General features: G+C 38.2%; 1 protein-coding gene across 1 annotated transcript in view; it reads left to right on the top strand.

Moving 5' to 3' along the window:
* Positions 1-24,125, top strand: part of LOC306843413 (piezo-type mechanosensitive ion channel component 1-like) — a 103,047-nt gene that overhangs the window by 71,758 nt on the left and 7,164 nt on the right. The window contains exons 10-40 of the mRNA XM_079374905.1: positions 3,219-3,309; positions 3,409-3,503; positions 3,612-3,872; positions 6,864-6,969; positions 7,932-8,113; positions 8,197-8,345; positions 8,717-8,875; positions 10,145-10,251; positions 10,381-10,544; positions 10,735-10,911; positions 11,823-11,948; positions 13,683-13,883; positions 14,043-14,247; positions 15,155-15,259; positions 15,563-15,719; positions 16,712-16,955; positions 17,056-17,152; positions 18,224-18,389; positions 18,834-18,923; positions 19,036-19,112; positions 19,656-19,733; positions 19,849-19,949; positions 20,046-20,157; positions 20,287-20,361; positions 20,734-20,915; positions 20,997-21,112; positions 21,443-21,607; positions 21,794-22,052; positions 22,833-23,021; positions 23,346-23,661; positions 23,809-23,920. Coding sequence (XP_079231031.1) covers positions 3,219-3,309; positions 3,409-3,503; positions 3,612-3,872; positions 6,864-6,969; positions 7,932-8,113; positions 8,197-8,345; positions 8,717-8,875; positions 10,145-10,251; positions 10,381-10,544; positions 10,735-10,911; positions 11,823-11,948; positions 13,683-13,883; positions 14,043-14,247; positions 15,155-15,259; positions 15,563-15,719; positions 16,712-16,955; positions 17,056-17,152; positions 18,224-18,389; positions 18,834-18,923; positions 19,036-19,112; positions 19,656-19,733; positions 19,849-19,949; positions 20,046-20,157; positions 20,287-20,361; positions 20,734-20,915; positions 20,997-21,112; positions 21,443-21,607; positions 21,794-22,052; positions 22,833-23,021; positions 23,346-23,661; positions 23,809-23,920 — 4,664 coding nt within the window. The remainder of the gene's footprint in view (positions 1-3,218; positions 3,310-3,408; positions 3,504-3,611; positions 3,873-6,863; positions 6,970-7,931; positions 8,114-8,196; positions 8,346-8,716; positions 8,876-10,144; positions 10,252-10,380; positions 10,545-10,734; positions 10,912-11,822; positions 11,949-13,682; positions 13,884-14,042; positions 14,248-15,154; positions 15,260-15,562; positions 15,720-16,711; positions 16,956-17,055; positions 17,153-18,223; positions 18,390-18,833; positions 18,924-19,035; positions 19,113-19,655; positions 19,734-19,848; positions 19,950-20,045; positions 20,158-20,286; positions 20,362-20,733; positions 20,916-20,996; positions 21,113-21,442; positions 21,608-21,793; positions 22,053-22,832; positions 23,022-23,345; positions 23,662-23,808; positions 23,921-24,125) is intronic.

Below are 24,125 nucleotides of genomic sequence, written 5' to 3'. Positions count from 1 at the left end.
TAAATACTATCAGTATGATATACAGATGGGTGATATGAACATACTATACAGATGGATTGTACAGTAAATGTATGTACACTATGAGCAAAAACTATGAATATAATTACAAATGGATATGAATAAGCTATACATTAAGATATATAAATACTAGTGCAATGAACATTGAAAGTGCATAGAAATAAAAATTTCCAGTGCATAGTACTCAGTGTGTGGATGTTTTTTTGTTTTTGTTTTTTAACCGATTTTAATGATGGGGAGGGGTGAAGAGTTTGTGGTGGTGTGTGAGGGGGGTATCATTGGGCAGAGTTTAGTAGGGAAACAGCTGTAGGGAAAAAGCTGTTCCTGAGTCTGCTTGTCCTTGATCGGAGGCTCCTGAAGCGCCTCCCAGAAGGCAGTAATTTAAACAGTCTATGGTCAGGGTGAGAGGAGTCCTTAAGAATGCCGCGAGCTCGACGTAAACAGCGTTTTCTCTGGACTTCCTCAATGGCAGGAAGTGGTGTCCCTGTGATGCGTTGGGCGGTTTTCACCACCCTCTGCAGTGCCTTGCGGTCAGCAACTGTGCAGTTCCCATACCAGACTGTGATGCAGTTGGTCAGGATGCTTTCAATTGCACACCGGTAGAAGTTCCGCTGGATGATTGGAGACAGGTGGTTCTTCTTCAGTGTCCTAAGGAAGAAGAGGCGTTGGTGAGCCTTCTTGACTAGGCTCGATGTGTTGGTGGTCCAGGTCAGGTCCTCCGAGATGTGGGTTCCCAGGAACTTGAAGCTGGAGACACGTTCAACAACCATCCCGTTAATGTGGATGGGGTCATGCGTTCCACTTTTCTTCTTCCTGAAGTCCACAATAAGTTCCTTTGTCTTGCTGGTGTTGAGGAGCAGGTTATTGTCAGCGCACCATGCAGCCAGGTGCTGTACCTCCTCCCTGTAGGCAGTCTCATCGTTGTCTCTGATGAGGCCAATCACTGTGGTGTCGTCAGCAAACTTGATGATGGAGTTGGATCCATGCACAGGCCTGCAGTCATGGGTGTAGAGGGATTAGAGGAATGGGCTCAGCACACAGCCCTGTGGTACGCCGGTGTTGAGTGTGATGGTGGTGGAGCAGGTGTGGCCTGACCTAACATGCTGAGGTCTGTTGGTCAGAAAGTCCATAATCCAGCTACAGAGAGAGGTGTTAACACCCAAGTCTCCAAGTTTAGTGATCAGCTTGGAGGGAATGACGGTGTTGAATGCTGAGCTGAAATCAACAAACAACATCCGTGCATAAGTGTTGTTATTGTCCAGGTGTGTGAGTACCGAGTGCAGTACTGTGCATACTGCATCCTCAGTGCTCCTATTGCTACGGTAGGCAAATTGGTGTGGGTCCAGTGTGGGTGGGAGGCAGTTCTTGAGGTGTGCCAGGACCAGTCGCTCAAAGCACTTCATTACAATGGGTGTGAGTGCTACGGGGCGGTAGTCATTCAGGCACGTCGGGGAGGAGTGTTTCGGCACTGGCACAATGGATGTGGCCTTAAGGCATGTTGGCACAGTTGCTTGGGTGAGGGACAGGTTGAAAATGTCTGTGAAGACCTTTTCAACCTTATCTTAGCATAAATCATTGAATCGGATTAGACCATTAGCATTTGGTCATCAAAAATGACTAAAGAGTTTCGATAATTTTCCTATTTATAACTCAACTCTTCTGTAGTTACATCGTACACTAAGACCGATGGAAAATTAAAAGTTGCGATTTTCTAGGCCTATATGGCTAGGAGCTATACTCTCGTTCCGGCGTAATAATCAAGGAAATTTGCTGCCGTGCCATGGGTGCAGCAGGCGCAATGATATGACGCAGCACCTGAAAGTAGTCCCCAGCTAGGTAACTAGTTATGATATAGCTGAGTTCCTTGATTATTACGCCGGAACGAGAGTATAGTTCCTAGCCATATCAGCCTAGAAAATCACAACTTTTTATTTTCCGTCGTTCTTAGTACACGATGTAACTACAGCAGAGTCGAAATAGGAAAATTATCGAAACTCTATAGCCATTTTTGAGCGAGATGCTAATGGTCTAATCCGATTCAATGATCTATGCTAAGATAAGCTAAAAGTGCTACCGCTAGACCCAGAGATCGGCTGAATTGATTCAAAAACAGTAAAACTCAACTATTTAACTCTTGGAGAGATGTAAAATGAGCCTATTTCCAAGAAAAGTGTAGTGTTCCTTTAAAAACAAGTATATTTACTCAGATTTTTATTCTAAATCAAATGGGAGTATGTTAATCAACAGTTCTGAGTACAAAAATATAACAATAATAAAATCCTAAAATAGCATGTACATCCATGTCTTTGGCAACTTTTAGTGTTCAGAATGCATGTAAATCTCTGTCAAATGTTAGCAGATGTTTGTACAGGAATGCTTAAAATGGAAAATGCTTTCCAGTGCTCTTTCATAGATGTAACATAAGCTTGCAGATTGGTTCAGTTGTGTCCAACTAATGTCAAACTAATTTCACCGCTTTTATGTAATGTGTGAAATAGCACTGCAATGACAAAAAGTCAATCATAAAAAACAGTATTAATGATCATCAAATCATCTTTTGAAGTAGAAAATATGTATTTGTATGAATGTAAAAAAGTTTATATTTTTATTATACAAAACATGTCCTAACACCAATCTACATGTTATTTAAAATGAAGCACATTTGGAATACAGATAATTATATTTTTATATGAACAGTAGCTATAATAAAATTATACCGCATACAGATAGCTTCATTACAGAAAAGTAATCTATTGATTTCAGAGTGTGACTGTTAAAATGAAAATGAAAATGAATTCTTACTTCTGTGGAATATAATAGAAGATATTTTGAACAATGTTGGCAACCAAACAGTTTTGGTTCCATTTAATGTATTGTTTATCTATACAGTGGAAAACAATGGGAACCAAAACTTTTTGGTTGCCAGCATTATTCAAAATATCTTCTGTTATGTTTCACAGAGGAAAAAAGTCATACAAGTTTGGAACTATGCCTTGGCTGGACTATCCCTTTAGGAGAAGGGAATGTGTGTGTTCCTGCTGAATATTCTCACCTAACCACCCTTTACCTGATAGCACATTTATGTGGAATGAATATTTGATGAATTAAAGGAATAAAAATCAGATTAAGTACTTATGAAAATAAGTGTCAGATGCAGCCCTTTTGTGAAACCATTGTGTACTTTGGTTTGTCTTGTTTAGCAAACACTTCTCACCACGGGAGAGTCACCTCTGTCTGAATCACAAATGTCTGAAGAACCTGTGATCAATGGTTCAAGCCAACATGACATAGGTAGGGCAATGTACATTGTGCATTTACACTTACAGAAGATGCCAGTTCACCTTGAAGTCTGTATGTATGTTTCTGAACCTGTGATGTTTGTTTTTGCAGGGCACAGTGGAGAGGCCGCAGCCGATAATCCTCTTCGTCTGGTGGGACGAATGATCTTGCAACAAAGTTACATTTGTGCCCTCATTGCCATGATGGTAAAACAAATATTCTCTTCTGTCTATAGATATAAAGCTTTGTGCTGATTCATTGTCTGAAGAATAATTTACACCTGAATAATGTATTTATATTCTTGCCCCCTGCAGGTGTGGAGTATAACATACCATAGTTGGCTGACGTTTGTGCTGCTGCTGTGGTCGTGTTTGATCTGGATGCTGCGGGCACGTCAGCGCTTTGCCACTCTTTGCTCTCCTTTCATTTTATTGTATGGTTTAGCTCTTTGCTGCCTGCAGTATGTGTGGGCCATGGACCTAGAAACGGAACTACCCCAGCGCATTGGCACCATGAGCCTGCACCAGCTGGGTTTGGACCGAGCTCAGTACCCATGTTTGCGTTTAGGAGCCATGGTGAGGACAGTGAAGCTCTGGCAAATGTATTTTTTTGTATGACTGCCATTATCGTGTAATACTAGTTGATACTGGACAATAATCAAGTTGATATTTAAAAAGAAAACATTCTGGGTTCAACAGAAGTTAGCTTAATCAAGCATTTACAGTATAATGTTGATTACCAGGAAAATTTATTTTAACTTGGCCTTTTCGTTGAATAAATAGAAAAAAAGGAGGAACTTACAGTGGAAGTGAATGGGGCTTGTACGTGAACAAAATTCTCACTGCTTCAGTAGCAAAGCCACAAGACATGAACAATACAAGTTGTATACAATCATGTCAATGGCAACATTACAGTATATCTGAAACTCAAACTCACATCTACCACATTAATGCTCTGGCACATGCACCAGCCATAAAGCCATGGCATTTAAGCATATTCTGTTCACTTCAGATTCATTCAAAGTTCAAGAAATTAAATCATTACTGTTTATTAATCATCATTTTTAAAGAAGGGTTACAGTGAGACACTTACAGTGGAAGTGAATAGGCCTAATATGTAAATTCTATAAAATTCTCACTGTTCAGTAGGATAGCCACAAGACATAAACAAATGTGTTTAGCATGATGAGTTTTAAAAATTGCTCAGTTTTTATGTGTAAAGTTGTATACAATTTTACAGTTTTCATGGCAACATGATACCTAAAACCCTAAAATGACTGTAAAACTGATGAGAACAACATTATAGCTCAAATTATATGCAACTTTTAACAGATGAATTGTTGTGATATTATAAAATCATAATCTTCACATTTCTGCATTTAAATTTTAAATCCTCCATTAACTGGCCCTGTTCCTTTCCATTGTAAGTGCCTCACACATTTTGGTATGCTTTTCATTTAAGAAAACAAGGGAGAAGTAGGATTTTTTTTTTTGGCATGGGTAATCAACATTACGCCACAAATGCTGTCAAGGTTGGCTTGTATTAAACCTAAAATGTTCTTTAATTCAGTGTTTCCCAACACTGTTCCTGGAGGCACACCAACAGTACACATTTTCAAAAATCTTCCTACACAAACGCATCTGATTCAGCTCATTAGCTTGTGGAGACTTCTCAAGTCCTGAAATGAATATGTTAGAAAAGGTAGAATATGTATTGTTGGTATGTCTACACGAGTTGGGAAGCACTGCTTTTAGTTAAGAATGTGCAAAGTTTCTGTATAAAATTCAAATTCTAAATGGCTTTATGTATTGGGATACATATGGCTGTAATAAACCTTGAAGTTAGTTAGAAATGTACAACCCGAATTCCGGAAATATTGGGACGTTTTTAAAATTTTAATAAAATGAAAACTAAAAGAATTTCAAGTCACATGAGCCAATATTTTATTCACAACAGAATATACATAACATAACAAATGTTTAAACTGAGAAATTAAAAAAATGTATCCACATAATGAGCTTATTTCAAATTTGATGCCTGCTACAGGTCTCAAAATAGTTGGGTCGGGGGCATGTTTACCATGGTGTAGCATCTCCTCTTCTTTTCAAAACAGTTTGAAAATGTCTGGGCATCGAGGTTATGAGTTTCTGGAGTTTTGGTGTTGGAATTTGGTCCCATTCTTGCCTGATATAGGTTTCCAGCTGCTGAAGAGTTCGTGGTCATCTTTGACATATTTTTAGTTTAATGATGCGCCAAATGTTCTCTATAGGTGAAAGATCTGGACTGCAGGCACCCGGACTCTTCTACTACGAAGCCATGCTGTTGCAATAGCTGCAGTATGTGGTTCTGCATTGTCCTGTTGCAAAACACAAGGCCTTCCCTGAAATAGACATCATCTGGAGGGGAGCATATGTTGCTCTAAAACCTTTATATATACTTTTCAGCATTCATTGTGCCTTCCAAAACATGCAAGCTGCCCACACCGTATGCACTTATGCTCCCCCCTTTTGAACTGAACACTGATAACACTCTAGAAGGTCTCCCTCCTCTTTAGCCCGGAGGACATTTCCAACAAGAATGTCAAATTTGGACTCGTCAGACACTTTTGACACTTTTCCACTTTGAAACAGTGCATTTTAAATGAGCCTTGGCCCACAGGACACCACAGCGCTTCTGGACCATGTTCACATACAGTATGGCTTCCTTTTGGCATGATAGAGCTTTAGTTGGCATCTTCCGATTGCACGGAGGATTGTGTTAACCAACAGTGGTTTCTGGAAGTATTCCTGGGCCCATTTAGTAATGTCAATGACAGAATCATGCTGATGATCGCCAGCGTCGTCTGAGGGCCCGAAGACCACGGGCATCCAACAAAGGTCTTCGGCCTTGTCCCTTAAGCACAGAGATTTCTCCAGTTTCTCTGAAGCTTTTGATAATGTCATGTACTGTAGATGATGAGATTTGCAAAGCCTTTGCAATTTGATGTTGAGGAGCGTTGTTTTTAAAGTATTCCATAATCTTTTTGCGCACTCTTTCACAGATTGGAGAGCCTCTGCCCAGCTTTACTTCTGAGAGACTCTGCCTCTCGAAGACATTCCTTTTATAGCTAATCATGTTGCAAACCTGATGTCAATTAACTTAATTAGTTGCTAGATGTTCTCCCAGCTGAATCTTTTCAGAATTTCTTGCTTTTTCAGCCCTTTGTTGACCCCCGTGCCAACTTTTTTGAGACCTGTAGCAGGCATCAAATTTTAAATAAGCTCATTTAGTGGATAAAAGTGTAAATTTTCTTCATTTAAACATTTATGTTCTCTATGTTCTATTGTGAATAAAATATTAGCTCATGTGATTTGAAAGTCTTTTAGTTTTCATTTTATACAAATTTAAAAAACATCCCAACATTTCTGGAATTCGGGTTGTAGATGGGAAAACTTGTTCTCACTTGCTACATCTTTACACAATCCAACCACACATAAAGCACATGATCAGTCATTATTCTCATGATGTTTCTTAATACACTGTGAGCAAAGTGTAAATATTGCTTCACTCTTTTTCTTTATTCTCAGCTGCTGTTCACGTTGACATTTTGGCTTTTGCTGAGACAGTCTGTAAAGGACATGTTCAGCAGGAAGAAGAGAATAACTGTACCATTGAAGGAGGTCACCACTGGAGGTGAGCGAGAGCATCAGGAGAGACAATTTTGTTTGCTTTTGTGCCATTGATAGAACAAATGTTGAGACAACAGGAAGTAATGTTGGGCTCAGGGACCAAAGTCAAACTCACATCATCTACTACATGAACACCCTGCCATTTTTCTGGAACAAGAGTGCTAACCACAAAGCCAGGACGTATAAGAAAATTAAAATATTTATGATTCATTCAGGAAGTTCAGGAAATTAAGTCATTAATCACTGTCTATTAGTCATCATTATTAAAACATTCGTAATTCATCTATTCTTCCCGTTTCTTGGTTTTCTTGGCAAACACACACACTGCTACCAACAACCAATTTAGTTTTAATTTTCTTTTTGTTTTCACTTTGAAAAGCCTGTTGACTTTAGCTGTTTACCTGATATTTACCTGATAATTGTTTGCTAAACTTTCTGTAATTCATTAGTAGATATGTAATACAGCATGCGGTAGTGTACATGAAAAAAATACTTTTTAGTCTTTCTAATTCAAAATTTTAATTCATTGTGAAAAAATTAAAATCCAACTTTTTTTTTTTTAAATAGTTTTTTGTTTGTTTTTTTCAGTGAATTGAAGTTAATTTCAAAGGCAGTTGCTTAAAGGACAAGTTTACACAAATGTAAATTCTGTCCTCATGTATTCATGCTTATGTCAATCTAAACCTGTATGAAAATCAAAATCTATAGAAATCAAAAAGAGAACATTTGTAGATAGTTTACACTGCTCTTTTCCAAAAAAAGAGAGACTGAGACAGTTAAGCAGTTATGACAACAAAAAAGCACCACTTAAGCACTATAAAATTATGGGTTTATATACAAAGTCATGAAAACTTTAACTATGAGTGGTTAAACTCTTCTTATTTTGTCTTATTTTATTTTCTGGGTTTCTCATTTCACCACAGATAGTGAAATTTGAGAGTGTTTTTGCCTCCCTTTCTCTTTCAGAGAGCACAGGTCGAAATGAGTCGATTTTGACGGTGTTTGGTGGGCTGGTGATGAGTCTGTACGCTAAGTACTGGATCTATGTGTGTGGAGGCATGTTCATCATGGTCAGCTTTGCAGGAAAGCTTGTAGCCTACAAGATCGTCTACATGCTGCTATTTCTGCTCTGCCTGTGCCTGTATCAGGTACACTTTTACCAGCCCACATACAGTATGAGATATAATGTTCTTCTCTAAATTTAGTCATAAAATAAAAACTCTGTCCTTAGGTGTACTATTCTCTATGGAGGAGGTTGCTGAAGGCCTTCTGGTGGATGGTGGTGGCCTACACCATGGTGGTGCTCATTGCTATATACACCTTTCAGTTTGAGGACTTTCCAGGCTATTGGGGAAACTTCACTGGATTCACAGAACAACAGTATGTCCCCTGGTTTAGTGTTTACTATTTGTTAGTGTTTCAGAGGATATATGAAAAGAAGGACCTTAATGTCATTCCAAACCCATGTTCATTTATGTCTTTGTGGAACACAAAAGGAGAAGTTTATTTGAATGTTCCTGCTGCTCTTTTCAACACAATTCAAGTAAATGAGTGTGGGACCTTTGAGCTTCAGAAGAGCTGGAAAAAAGCTTCAAAAGACTGTAATCACACATACAAATTCTGCATAGTCTCTTGTTTTGTGTTCTATGGAAAGTCTTATGGGTTTGGAAAGTTATATGGGTATGTGATGTTGGAATTTTAATTTTTAGGTACATTTCTTGTGATAATTGCATGTGGTTCTCCATCTTTAGGTTGGCTGACATGGGACTGGAGACGTTTAAACTATCTGAGCTCTTCACCAGTATTGTGATCCCAGGCTTCTTCCTGTTGGCCTGTATTCTACAGCTTCACTACTTCCATAAGCCCTTCATGAAGATCACAGATCTGGAGAATGTCACACACATCCACAGGCATGAGCACTACCTCTGAACAAATGCATTAATATATTCTAAACTAATTTTTATTTACTAAAATAAAATGCATTTTAGAATAATTTAAAAGACATGAATTATTTTGAACTGTAAAAGTTAGCATATGAAGTTAATTAAGTTTTTAACACTATACATTCTGAATAATATTTAGAATAATTTGTTCTAATACATTTTCATCATAACCGTTTCATTATCTTTTGGGAGATGTCTAAAAAAATCAGAAACTGAACATTCAGAGCTAATACAAGCAGATCAAAGATGCAGTACTGTAATGGAGCACACATTTGCAGTATTATAAGTCAGATGTTTAAATAAATCTACTTTTGTCCAGTGCTTTTTTCATATAGACACACACATTTATTGGAGCGTTGTCCTCATTTTCTGACTGTGTTAATTACACATATTATTAAATTCACTTGCCTTAAACAGAAACTGAATGTGTTAATATTGAGACTGACATCCCTAGATTGCACATTATTTCAAGGTGTCCTTGTTACAATGTAATTAAACATTTAAGCACGGAGTAATATTAATTAACTCTATTATTACCTGATTTAAAAAAAAGGATATCCACTATTATCTGCAAATGTACCTGTTTTTCAACTACAGCAACATAACAAAAAAAACACATTATTGCACACGTTTTATACATTAGCAGCCATATCACCCTGTAGCCCAAGACTGGTCGCTCACTGAAGCTAAGCAGGGTTGAGCCTGCTCAGTACCTGGATGGGAGACCTCCTGGGCAAACTAGGTTGCTGCTGGAAGAGGTTTTACTGAGGCCAGCAGTGCTCACCCTGTGGTCTGTGTAGGTCCTAATGCCCCAGTATCGTGAAGGGGACACTATACTGTAAAAAGCACCGTCCTTCGGATGAGACGTTAAACCGAGTTCCTGACTCTCTGTGGTCATTAAAAATCCCAGCATGTCCTTTGAAAAAGAGTAGGCGTGTAAACCCGGTTTCCTGGTCAAATTTGCCCATTGGCCTCTGACCATCATGTCCTCCTAATCATCCCCATGCACTGATTGGCTTCATCGCTCTGTCTCCTCTCCACCAATAAGCTGGTGCGTGGTGGGCGTTCTGGCGCAATATGGCTGCCGTCACATCATCCAGGTGGATGCTGCACACTGGTGGTGGTTGAGGAGATTCCCCCCTTCTATGTAAAGCGCTTTGAGTGCCCAGAGAAGCGCTATATTTTGTATTTTTTGTATTACTATCACTGACAGTGCTGTTGTTGATCTCCCCACAGGAAGAGAGGTATAGAGAATCCAGATATGGTTCAATCCACAGAGGAAGTAAGATTTGAGGAGGAAGATTTCATTACGGAGCAGGGTGATGATCCATCAGAGGTTGACGGTGAGAGCAATAAATGATGCTTCTGTGCTGGTGTAACTCAATGAAAGGAATTTTAAACTTAATATTGGCCCTGATATGGTTGCCAACATACACCCCTAATTTTAGTGTACATTCTTACTCCGTTTTCAGAGGCGATACCCAGCAAGTGGGGACTGGTGATGGACAGACTAATGGTTCTGTCTAGGAAGTTCTCTGACACCTTGACCCATGTCCAGAGTTTCATTTGGAGAGTATTGGAGCTGCACATCGTCAAAATTGTGGCTTATTTTGTCGTCTGGGTGGCACTATTGGAGGTCTGCACACTCATATTTAGGCCATTTCATTGTGTCGGTTTCATAACCTGCAGTTATTTATGTAGTTTCTCGGCACACCAGAGAAACAGCCATCTGCTTCCACCTATCTGGTTATGAGGTGATAATATGTCAGTGTTTCACACTTCACTTGCCTTGTATTTACTTTCTTGTGTTCCCCCTTCATTCATAGCCATCTGCAATGAACTTGGTGCTGGTGGTACTGTGGAGTTTTGCCATGCCTTACGGCCGTTTCAGGGCAATGGCCTCCTGTCTCTCCACCATCTGGGTTTGTGTCATCATCGTCTGCAAGATGCTGTACCAGCTCAGTATCGTCAACCCCACAGAGTACTCCAACATCTGCACTTCGGTAAGACAGGACACCTAAACACACATGCTTACAAACTGACTTTGTGTACTGATTTCAATTGTTTATAATACAAATTTGTACGCTCATGGATGACAGTACTTTTGCCAGTAGAAAGAGCTCATTAAGAGCTTTCATTTGATATATATATCTCCATTTCACCAAAAAAGTCACTTACGCCCTTCTGGTTCTCACTCCTCGACATACTGATTGCCATGCAGGACTACATTTTAGGACTATATATGGGACTACCTAGAACAGCATATTATTATGATTTTGCACTCCCATTTACTTCATAAAATATAAAAACCTAGTTTATAGTTTCAATCTAGTTTAGTACTTTTAAACACATTCATGCAGCAAGTACACACTTCCTCCCATACGTGTACCAAGATTAATCACAACAACACCGTCTCGCTCATGATTTGTGTGATACTTGGGTCTCGGCACCCTGCTGGTCTCATAAACTTAGCACTAATTAAACAAATGCCCTCAAGCGTGGATGAAGTTGATGTGTTTAGTCTTGCATTTTATTGGTGTTTGGGAAAAAAAGTGAATTGTTATTCTCATGTGTTTTACAAACGCTACGGCTATTCCTCAGGCTTGCTGTTGAAAAGGCTTGTGTTTATCGCCATATAAATGGCCAAACCTTCCTCTTCTTAGTAATTATTCTATTCTGCTGTCAGGATTTTGCCTTACAGCCTAAAAGATGTCTAGCAGACTTGAAATGTTCCTTGTGTTTCTTGCCAGTTTGTTTCTTTCCATTCAGTAATTGTGAGGTGTCCTCAACATGACATAGCAAAAAGATATTATGTTGGTACTTTTCACTTTCAGTGAGGACAGAAAAATAACTTAATACTGGAAACTTGCTGGTTTAGGCCACATTGTTTACTCCTTTTCTCTCTGTATTGTAGCCAATGGTGAATGAAACCAGTCTAGAACAGGATGAAAAGATGAATTCCACCCTGTATAAAGCACCTGTGGACCCAGCCAACTGGTTTGGTGTTAGGAAAGATGCTACGATCCTTGGTTACACCAAGGTGAGATTCTGTTTTACCTTTCACACAAACAAAAGCAAAAATACTTACTCTATTTGACCTGGAAATATCTCCACATATGGCATATTTTTTGTGTTATTTTTTAAATCACTAAACATTTTTATAATTATGCTCAAGTCTATCTCTAAATGACTGAGAATAAAATGAAAAAGTCAAGGAAATTAATTGGTCAAAAGTTGATCTTAACTTTTAAAAGTTGATTATTTTATTTAAAAAAAAACTTTTTCTTCACAAATTTTTGGGGAAAATTGTTAAATTTTCAAGATAACTGGACACCGCTAAATTTAACATGCAAGGTCATTTAACAACCCGAATTCCGGAAATGTTGGGACATTTTTTAAATTTGAATAAAATGTAAACTAAAAAAAATTAAAATCACATGAGCCAATATTTTATTCCCAATGGAACGTAGATAACATATCAAATGTTTAAACTGAGAAATTTACAATTTTGTGCACAAAATGAGCTCATTTCCAATTTGATACCTGCTAAAGGTCTCAAAATAGTTGGGACGGGGACATGTTTACATGGTGTAGCATCTCCTCTTCTTTTCAAAACAGTTTGAAGCTGTCTGGGCATCAAGGTTATGAGTTTCTGGAGTTTTGGTGTTGGAATTTGGTCCCATTCTTGCCTGATGTAGGTTTCCAGCTGCTGAAGAGTTCGTGGTCGTCTTTGATGTATTTTCCGTTTAATGATGCGCCAAGTGTTCTCTATAGGTAAAAGATCTGGACTGCAGGCAGGCCAATTCAGCACCCGGACTCTTCTACTACGAAGCCATGCTGTTGTAATAGCTGCAGTATCTGGTTTTGCATTGTCCTGCTGAAATACACAAGGCCTTCCCTGAAATAGACGTCGTCTGGAGGGGAACATATGTTGCTCTAAAACCTTTATATACCTTTCAGCATTCAAAGTGCCTTCCAAAACATGCAAGCTGCCCATACCATATGCACTTTTACACTTTGAAACAGTTCATTTTAAATGAGCCTTGGCCCACAGGACACCACGGCGCTTCTGGACCGTGTTCACAATTGGCTTCCTTTTTGCATGATAGAGCTTTATTTGGCATTTGCAGATGGCACGGTGGATTGTGTTAACCGACAGTGGTTTCTGGAAGTATTCCTGAGCCCATTTAGTAATGTCAATGACAGAATCATGCCGATGAGTGATGTAGTGTCGTCCGAGGGCCCGAAGGCCACGGGCATCCAACAAAGGTCTTTGGCCATGTCCCTTATGCACAGAGATTGCTCCAGTTTCTCTGAATCTTTTGATGAGGTTATGCACTGTAGATGATGAGATTTGCAAAGCCTTTGCAATTTGATGTTGAGGAATGTTGTTTTTAAAGTAGATGTTGCTAGATGTTCATTTAGTGGATAAAAATTTACAATTTATTAGTTTAAACATTTGTTATGTTCTCTATGTTCTATTGGGAATAAAATATTGGCTCATGTGATTTAAAAGTCTTTTAGGTTTCATTTTATTCAAATATAAAAAATGTCCCAACATTTCCAGAATTTGGATTGTAGTACTTTGTGTACTTTGTAGTATTTCATACTAAATAAATCCTGTGAGCTTGGAGATGCATTATATTATACAAGCTCACAAGAAGTATAGGTTATTTTGCATCTTTGTTAATATGACACATCGTCATTTGTTTTAAATCATATATGGTTACAGTTTTAGCAAGTTGCACACCAGGTCTGTGTTCTGTTCCATTAGGATCATCTGCTGGTTCTGATGCTGCTGGTGTTTGAGGCAACAGTGTACCGGCACCAAATTCATCACTACAGACAACAGCAGCGCTCACCTCCCCCAATTCCAGTAATCTTTCCCCAGGCCACCCGTGACACGCTGGACAAGGGTCTCCTCCACTGCATCAAATACCTGCTCAACTACAGCTTCTACAAGTTTGGCCTTGAAGTATGACGGCCAACAAACTAAAAACATCATAAACGCATGCTATTGGATATTTTTATGAATATTTCAGAATAGATATCGCAAACCATTTCTCAATATTAGTTGCTATCAAAGCACACATATTAAATCTAATGTTAACTTGTGCATCACTTTCACCTCTAGATCTGCTTCCTCATGACTGTGAATGTTATTGGCCAGCGTATGAACTTCCTGGTTATTTTCCACGGCTGTTGGTTGGTGGCCATCATGGTGCAGCGGCGCAGAGCAGCCATTGCCAAGATCTGGTCAAAGTACTGCCTGTTTCTGGTTGTCTTCATGATATACCAGTATGTTCTGTGTGTGGGCATCCCTCCTGCCCTCTGTATAGGTGAGTCTACCACTCTATTCAAATCAACAGTCACTTAATATATCACTTTAACAGCAATCGTTTTTGTCTAAAATTAAAGGAATATAGAGGTTGCACAGCCTTGTTTTGTTTTGGACATTCACACATCTGGCAATGAAATGGAATAGAACACAAGACTCTTGAGACACATTTTTAAAAGCCAAGCTGTTGCTGTTGGGCTGCTGGTCTTTCAACCTGTGCTGTTTAACAAGTGTCCAAATCCCCTCTTATAATTAATAATTACTAACGAATTACATAACTACTATACGTTTATTCAGCCTTACTCTGATACATACAGTACATTCATGTTAAGTGATGTACTATATAGCAAATCTCAACTGCTTGATTATTATATCGTAGCAAAATATAAAATGTATTATTTTTTCCCCCAAAGCATGTACCATACGTTATACTGACGTGGATAATATATTCTTTTTTTTTTTTTAGATTTATTTTTGGTGTTTTTGCCTTTATTATGTTAGGACAGTATGTATGTAGTCAGGAGGCAAAGTGGGAGAGAGAGATTATGACTGGACTGTAAAAGGTCAACGAGCCAGGACTCATACTCGGGACTCCCAAAATGCAAAAACGCTATATGTTGGCGCACTGCCCACAAGGCTATTTTCACACTGCTAAATGTGACAATAAGGCATAAAGATATTATAAACATTAACATGATTTATTTCTGTAAAGCTTTGAAACAATGTGTTGTGAAAAGCGCTTTACCAGTAAATTAATAAATAAATAAATTATAAGTCAGCTCGGCTGCCAGTTGCCACAGATTAATTACAAGGACACATCCTGTGTGTCTATGCTGCTCAGTATTAGTACAAGTTTTCTTGGTAAGTGACCTGATTCTAGTAACGGGACCTGTCTCACATGGCTATAGATTACCCTTGGAGATGGAGAACCTCTGTAACTATCAATTCAGCTCTGGTTAAATGGACCTACTTACCTGACTTCTACACCATCCCCAACTCTAGGAACCTCATATGTAAGTTACACCTTCAACTGAACAGCAATATAATTACTCACTGGTTATCCTACCTATAGTGGACTCAAAACATATATGGACAATTAAGCCTCGTAAAGACTGTCGTTACATTAGGCTAGCAGACTAGCATTTGCAAACAATTTTTTTATTTTTTTTTAAGAATAATACTTTTGAGTCAACTATCTAGGCTATTAGTCTTATCTAATACAGTGACTTAAATTCAAATTTTAGGTGAGGCGTAAGTGTAAATGTATTTCTAGGGGCCACTAGCCACCTTAATGTTTACAAAATGTTCTGTTGCAGCGGACTTCTTTCTGCTGATGTGTGCCTCCCAGCAGTGGACTGTGTTTGAAAATGAGAAAAAGGAAGAGTGGATGGTCATGGGAGGCGAGAACAAAGACAACCCTGACCCCATGGAGGATATGCCCTTCAACCCTGCCCCAAACTTCATCAATTGCAGGTAACACATTGTGTGTACTTTAGTAAAGAATGAGAAATAAAAACAGCTTTACTTGGTACCGATCTAATGCAAAAGGAGCTCAAATTTGGAAAATGTACTCACCCTCAGGCCATCCAAAATGTAGTTGGGTTTGTTTCATCATCAGAACAGACTGGAGAAATATAGCAGTACAGTATAGCACTTACTCACTATTGGATCCTCTGCAGTGAATGGGTGCCGTCAGAAAGAACGTCCAAAAAGCTGATAAAAGCATAACATCAGTCCATCAATTAACATCTTGTGAAGTGAAAAGCTGAGTGTTTTTAAGAAAGAAATCCATCATTAAGGTGTTTGAACTTTAAAACTTTTGCTTCTAGCTAAAATCCGTAATAACACTTCCTTCAATGACAAATTCCATCTCCTGTTTCTCTCACAACTACTGTTTTTGTTCGTAAAGGGGGCTTGATCTGTGCATATTTCTTTCCTGATTCAGACAAGGCAACTTTTTTTCACTAAGAAAAGCAATGTTATAGATAGTATGTATTTTAGCCAGAGGCTATTTTTTGAAGTTAAAAACATGTTAATGGATTTATTACAAACACACAGCTTTTCACTTCACAAGATGTTCATTGATGTACTGGAGTCGAATTGTGATGTTTTTATAAGCTGTTTGGACTCTCATTCTGACGGCACCCATTCACTGCAGAGGATCCATTGTTGAGCAAGTGATGTAATGCTAAATTTCTCCAAACCTTTTTCAATGAAGAAACAGTTCATCTATATCTTGGATGGCCTGAGGGTGTGTAAATTTAGACAATTTTCATTTTCATATGATTTATTGCTTTTATAAACGATAATGAGAGTAATATGATAAGAAATGGCTCTCTACATAATTAAATGTAACAATTACTCTACAGAAACTAAATTGTTGTATTTGATCATTTTTAGGAACTATTTGCTTCATGAATGTCTTGTATTGAAAAATAATATCTGTGTCTCTCTATGCATTGAAGGTCCTATCTGGACATGGCAAAGGTCCTGGTGTTCCGGTACATGTTCTGGTTTGTGCTGTCGGTGGTGTTTGTGACCGGTGCCACTCGGATCAGTGTTTTCGGGTTGGGGTATCTTATGGCCTGCTTCTTCTTCCTGCTCTTCGGCACACGTCTGTTGGTCAAGCCATCACGTACACGTCTGGTCCTGTGGGATTGTCTGATCATATACAATGTGGCTGTGATCATTTCCAAGAACATCCTGTCTGTGAGTAAACAGTCCTACTATGCTGACTCACTAAGCCATATAACTTGCAAACAGCAACAAAGAGAACAATTTTCTTACAACAGCCCTGTTCTTGTGTTAGATCCTAGCCTGTGTGTTTGTGTTGGAGATGCAGAAGAACTTCTGCTGGGTAATTCAGCTCTTCAGTCTGGTGTGCACAGTCAAAGGCTACTATGACCGTAAGTTTTGCACTTCTGCTGCGTTGCACTAGAGTGGCAGTTCCCAAAGTTTTCCCACGGTGCACTTCTTTTGTATCATTGTTAAACACACTGTAATATTTCACTTAAAAACTGTTTTTGTCTAGAGTAAAAATATCTAAATAAGCACTCACAACATTGTGCTCTCTTTGTATATAAACAATGTAGAATAGCTAATTGCCACAGAGTAGAGAATTTAGAAAGACATGTAGGTGCTGTTTTGTTCCCATGGCCAAAACTGAAATATCAAGTATTACGTGGATGTTTGCCTGTTTAGTGTGATAATTGACCACTCAGAATCAAAAAGCCATGTAATATCCTTAATACGAGTTAAATTTACTACAGTAAAGTGTGCAAGATATTCAGATTTATATTATGAATTTTTTTTTTTTTAACACATTGTAAAATGTTTTTTTGGTACACACTTTTTTTTTATGGTGTCCTTGTTATACATGTTACGTGTACTTACTATTATACTACTTACTATTAACAATAAATTATGCATAATAAGTAACCCCAAGCCAAACCCTAATCGTAATTCTAACCATATTTAGTTAATTAACATTGCTCAGTACTTAAATGTATAATTACACTGTAACAAGGACACCTTAAAATAAAGTGTAACTTTTTTTTTTTATTAAGCAGTAAGCAGTAGTTCATGAACTTTGTTCCTTGCACACCCTTCCATCTCATTTTTTTTCAAAAACATTTTAATACTTTTAAATCAATCTGATTAAGGTTCAGTCAGCTAATGTATGCAAATTAAATTTCAGCTCATTTTAATTGTGAAAATATACTCAAATATAGTCGATGACAAGTGTGTATAGTAATGAGATGAACTTGGTTCTTAAATGAACAGAATCAGCAGGCCAATGCTTGTACAATTTGTCTTTAAAAATGCACAAGAATGAGATGAGATCCATTTTTTTCCCACCATTTGAAATAGTTTTCTAGGGTATGTGCACAACATTTTAAATATCTTAAAATATGCCACATCACAGACCACAGCAAGTCAGATGTAATCTTATTTATGTGCATGTGTTTCTTCCTCAGCTAATTCAGTGTGTGATAAAGAATGCTCTCTGCCTGTGGAAGAGGCTGGCATTATCTGGGACAGCATCTGTTTCTTCTTCCTCCTGCTACAGAGGAGAGTCTTCTTCAGTTTTTACTTTTTGCACGTATCTGCAGATCTTCAAGCATCAGCGCGACAGGCTTCTCGGTAAGTGCGCCCCCTGCGGGACACTTCAGAAGGGGCAGTTATTTCATTCTTTCCATTCAGTCAGGTGTGAGAAATTGACTTACGACTCTAGACTGCTCTTGTCTTATTCTCTAAATATGATGTATAAAGAAACAAAATGGCTATGCTAGCATTTTTAAGTGAATGATTGTTAACATAAGTTAATTTTACCATCTGTGCAAATAATTTATTAATTGTTGTTATGCAATTATTTTTTAGCTTGAATGTTTAGCACTAACTGTATACTTCTCCCTGGAGGCTGCCATTTTTTTTGGCATCATAAATGTATCTAGGCCAGGGTGGATTTCAACTTTCAAAGTTGAGTGCAATACAACAAAAGCAGTGATTTAATGTACAAGTTAGGGTATTTCTAACATATGAAGTTTATTTTCTGACCTGGTTTTTCATGTGTGTGTTTGCATTAAGGGGTTTCGAGCTGTTCCGAGCCAGCATGACAAAGAACATGCATTTCTATCAGCAGGCAGAGAAGAAGTCACTTCAGCAGCTAAAGGAATCGTGCGTTAACATTGTCCTTTTTTTACCATAATAAATCAAACAATCAATTAAAAAAACACTCATTATGTCCTTCCTGAGCTCTAGTCACTCTATATCTTTATTTTTTCCTCAGGATGAACCGCATACGTGACAAACAGCAGAAGTATAAAGAAGGACGCAAAACTTCAGAAACAGAGGAGCAGCCATCTGGTACAAATGCATTACCATTTCAACGAATATAACTGATCAGCTGTGGTTTGATGGATTTTAATACGGTAAAGCGCATTAAACAGAGGATTATACTCTTGTAGGTAGCTGAAAGCTGCCAGTTACTTTTAAATTAATAATTTTATACAATGCACTTATTGTGTACATGCATGTTCTTACATTGTACTTCTATATTTAAACATACTTAAATGTAATTACATCTGTAATTCATTTCTGTAATTACATTTATAATTACACTGTTGACCAATCCCTTACACCTTAACCAACCCTTAAACCTACCCATACCACTTAACCTGTCCCTAACCTTACCCGTATCCCACCTCAATAACAGCAAAAGTGTTTTGCAATACAATATGAACACAATAAGTACATTGTACTTATTTTTTAATGTAAGTACATAGTAGTTAAGGCCACCTAATATAAAGTGGGATCCAAAATTCAAACATCGCTTTCAAATTCTGTGCAGAGCTACTAGTGAGAGTGCATCAGTCATAACATTACTTACATATGTATTTCATTTCACAGACTCCAAGGAACAGAAGAAGAAGAGACAGTTATCGAAGTCCAAACAGTGGCAGTATCCTTGGATGGACCATGCAACTGGTATCCATATAATGTTTAGTTCATTATAATGATCCACTGTACAGCGTTTGAACCTATTTTCTTGAAAGAGAGCAAAGGATTCAGAATGTATGTATGATTAATGTTGTTGTTTCAGTGTTGCATTCTGGGGAATACTACATGTTTGAGTCTGACAGCGGAGAGGAAGATGAATCCTTTCAGGAGGAACAGAAACCTCGTCGACAGACTGCCTTTCAGGTGACATGCTTTGTATTGACTTTGTTCTATGTTTGGTGAGGCGGTTTTTATAGGGATAAATGTGTAAAATTTGTGTGTCTTAACTGTTTTCCACAGCTGGCATACCAGGCTTGGGTCACCAGTGCAAAAGAAGCTCTGAAAGACCGTCAGCAGAGGCAGAGAGAGCAGAGAGTGGAAGCAAAGAAGCAACAAACCTCTCAGGCTACAGGTTAAACATTGAAATATAAGCATATGAAATATACAGTAATACATACAAAAAGAAGCAAAGCTTTCAGCTGCACACTTTATCATACTGCAGTGGAATATAGAGTTGTCTATTTCTCTCTGTGGCTATCAGATGACACTGGGGAGGGTGAAGAAGTTTTTGATGGGAAAGAAGTGGGGGAGATTCAAGAGGAAGGAGATGATGTGGGTAAGTAAGTCATGGCTGAGGAATAAACGTGAAAAAAAAAAAAAAAAATCAACGTTGCTGCTGTAGTGACCATTAGCATAAACTGTCTTTCTATTGTCAGTTTTCTCTTTTAGATCTGATAGCAGAGCAACAGTTTGAGGAGAGTTTTGCTGAGCTAAATTATTGTAGTAAAAATAATTGTAGTTAGTTATGAACATATATTGTGTATAGCTACCTTAATAATAACATATCTAATGGCACAGCCATTTGAAAATAACTATATCCCCTTTTAAATATGGAGATTTATTACCACCTAATTGTACGCATCTAAAAACAGAAGAGCTCGAAGGTGTATTTCAAAAGACATCCCAGTGCATCATTCTGATTTTACAGCATCTCAAGCCACTGGCAGTGATATAGTGCAGAGGATTCTGGACATACTGAAGTTCCTGTGGGTGCTTTTCCTGGCAATGGTGGACGGATTCACTATGTGGCTTAATTTGCTCACCAAGCAGTATGTAGACACCTCCATGGTCCTCTCTGAGGAGCGCTACCTCTTCATTCACATCAGCCAGGTGGGCAACTCGCTCAAAAAAAAAAAAACCTTATCCAATGTGTTGTTGGCATTGTTCTAATGAATTTTGTTCCATTCACAGAGACCTTCCAGAGAACCCATGGATGATCAGATATCACAGGACAGTGAGAATCTCACTGTTGAGACATGTCTCGATGAAACTGACACGGACAATGTTCGTTTCAACAGTAATGTCAAGTGAGTGTGACCTTCCCAGCAGCCAGTTTCCTGCATCAGTATCTACATACATAGCCAAGAATCTGTCGACCGTGTCAAAGATGTCAAACAAATGACCTTTTGTTCAAGGACTTTACATGGTCTTTTAGATATTTGATTAGATATGTTTTTAGTGTTTATGATTGATGCTGTGTTGACATGTCCGTAATGAAAGTAAAACACGACACGACAATCACGGTTAATTAGAATGTATAGTACAGTACTTGATGTTTAATAGTGTGGGATATCCAGAAGGAGGCCAACAGAGGGTCTTTTTATGTATCACAACCAAATGTCCTATTTGTTTTGCAGTGTGGTTGAGTTGGAGACACTGGGTGGTTTTCCAAAGTCCCGGGACTTCAGCAGCACAACTCTGTCCTCTGAGCTCACATTAGAGCTTGATACAGAGCCTTTTTACAACCAACACACCCACCGCCCTCGACGCTCCAGAACTGCAAGTGAACTGCTTTCAGAAAGGTGCTGCTTTATATGACATGACTGTATGATCTTCTTCCATTATTAAAGAGTGCAGCACTTTTGAAGGTTTTTTTTTTTTTTTTTTAAGTGCTTTAGAAATGTGTTTTTATCTAATTGACATAAAGTGAATAGTTTTGTTTTGCAGTTTGTGCAGTTCAGTTATTTTCTCTGTATTCTCTGTTTTAGGCCATTCAGTGTTGAGGAGTTGATACAGAGTCGTGAGTTCTACTCGTCTCAGAACCGACTGCTGAAGCTGCTCTTTGCACTATATAATGTTCTGGCAGCCCATTCTGAGCTGGTCTGTTATTTCATTATCGTGCTCAATAACCTGGTGACAGCTTCTGTCATCTCACTGGTGCTGCCAATTCTCGTCTTTCTCTGGGCAATGCTGTCTGTGCCACGACCTTCCAAGAGGTTCTGGATGACAGCCATCATCTATACAGAGGTGGGGACGAATAGACAATGCCTTTGTTACAACTGACTTTGTTATTTGATTCAGATATGTTTCAAATAATAATAATAATAAAAATAATTATTAATGTTTGTGGTGGGGGGTGTTAGGTTTAATAACTAGCTGGTTGACGCTGGTGTAGGTGGTTGACCATTCTGACCACCAGCTAGTGGAACCAAGGTTAAACTAGTTGGACTATTTTGGTCAAGTTGATTAACTCTGGTAGACCACCTTGGGCCATAAATAAACCAACTGCTATGTTTCAAAAACAGCTTGACTGCATTAACCATGTGAAGCTTGACATATGAAATAATAGCCAGAAAAGGAATGGTTTATTGAAACTTTAGACAAAATACATATAAAAAAAGAAGAAGCTTTTTTTAATGCATGGATAGTCAAGTAAATTTAAGGTGTTTGAGTGTTCATCTTGAACTAATAATATGAAAGTTATTCTTATATAAAAATCTAAATGATTTCACTGCCAAAAGATGTGCATCACAACCTAAAGGGGTTGAAGGTTTTTAGAATTCAACTAAAATGGTTTTTACTTGCTGAAGAATGTATAAAATATCAATCAGATGACGGAAGACATGCTGAAGATGTGTGCAACAATTTTTTTTTAGCATGTTGATAATTTAATTTAGAGGTATCAAATATGGTACAGTAGGCTTTATAGGGTTAAGCTGGTATGGCCTGTTGTTTTCCAGCAGAAAAGGCTTTTATAAATTTATAAATAACTTATTGTGTGTCTCTGGCCTGGTGTGTGTCCCACAGGTCATGGTGGTGGTCAAATACCTGTTTCAGTTTGGCTTTTTCCCGTGGAATAGCGAGTATGTGCTGAAGCTAAACCATGACAAGCCGTTCTTCCCTCCACGCATCTTGGGGCTGGAGAAAACTGACAACTATATCCGTTATGATTTGCTCCAGCTGTTGGTCCTCTTCTTTCACCGGTCACTTCTCCAGGTATTTAGCTCCAAAAACAAGCCTAGACTAGTTAAACTGTTTCAGATGCTTACCATCTTAAAATGGTAGAGTTAAAAGCATTCACTGTTTCTGTTCAAAAATCTTTCAATTCGAAAGAATTGCATTGGTATGAAAGTTACCTTTGCATGCCTAATTTTAAAATAAAATCTAATGTTGACATATCAGGGAATTCATAATCAATCTTGTGCTACCATAACGGCGTCGTTTCTGTGAAGACTTACAATCTACAAACACCATTTTCTTATATTATGACTTGGCATCTGGTTTGTTCGTGATATACTTTTTTCGCTTTGCCTCTCTCAGCGTTATGGTCTCTGGGACCAAGAGGGCCCTCTGGAAGAGAAGAGCAATCTTTCATCTGTGGAGAAGAACAAGAATGAAAGAGACGAGAAAGTCTTTCAACTCTCAGATGAAGAGAACAGCCGACCACAGCCAGAGCCCGACACGGAGGTGCTGTCAATGACACCATCGACAGAAACACCGACCGATGCTGAAATAGAGACTGACCCAGAGCCCAACGCAGAAACAAATACCACAGAAACCCTTGATACAGTGAAAGAGGATGGAAAGAAGAAAAGTCGTTTCCTTCGCTTCCGCAAGAAAAAACAATCAGAAAAAGGTCTGATGGGAAAAAAAAAATATTATTTACTGTATATAACTATATATTTAATACACCTAAATAATGTCTGTAAGATTGTACTGAGTAACCTGAACCCTGTAATGTGTAGTGTTGTTTTGATATATGTATAAACGATTCCTCTCACAGACACTGGACAGAAGGAACCCAAGAAGAAGAAGTCAAAGAAATGCAGCAAGGACACCAGTAAAAAACTATTGAATGCTATTGGAGGAAAACTCAAAGGACTTTTCTTATCCATGTAAGATTCTTGTTGCTTTTGTCTCAAGCCAGCAGGAATGACTAGATCATTGCATCTGATCAAAGTCCAGTTGGTTTGTAGATGGTGTGCCAGCACTGATAAATCGTCTAGATCTAATGATCGTAAATGATCAGATTGGACCAGCTAGCAAGGAATTAAACTAATTTTGTTGTTGTGTTTTGCAAAGTTGCAATATTTTATTTGT

This window comes from Barbus barbus (genome assembly GCF_936440315.1).
Source record: "Barbus barbus genome assembly, chromosome: 2".
In the NCBI taxonomy this organism is placed as follows: Eukaryota; Metazoa; Chordata; class Actinopteri; order Cypriniformes; family Cyprinidae; genus Barbus; species Barbus barbus.
The sequence above is the reverse complement of the archived record's forward strand: the minus strand, read 5'-3'. Positions and strand labels throughout refer to the sequence as shown.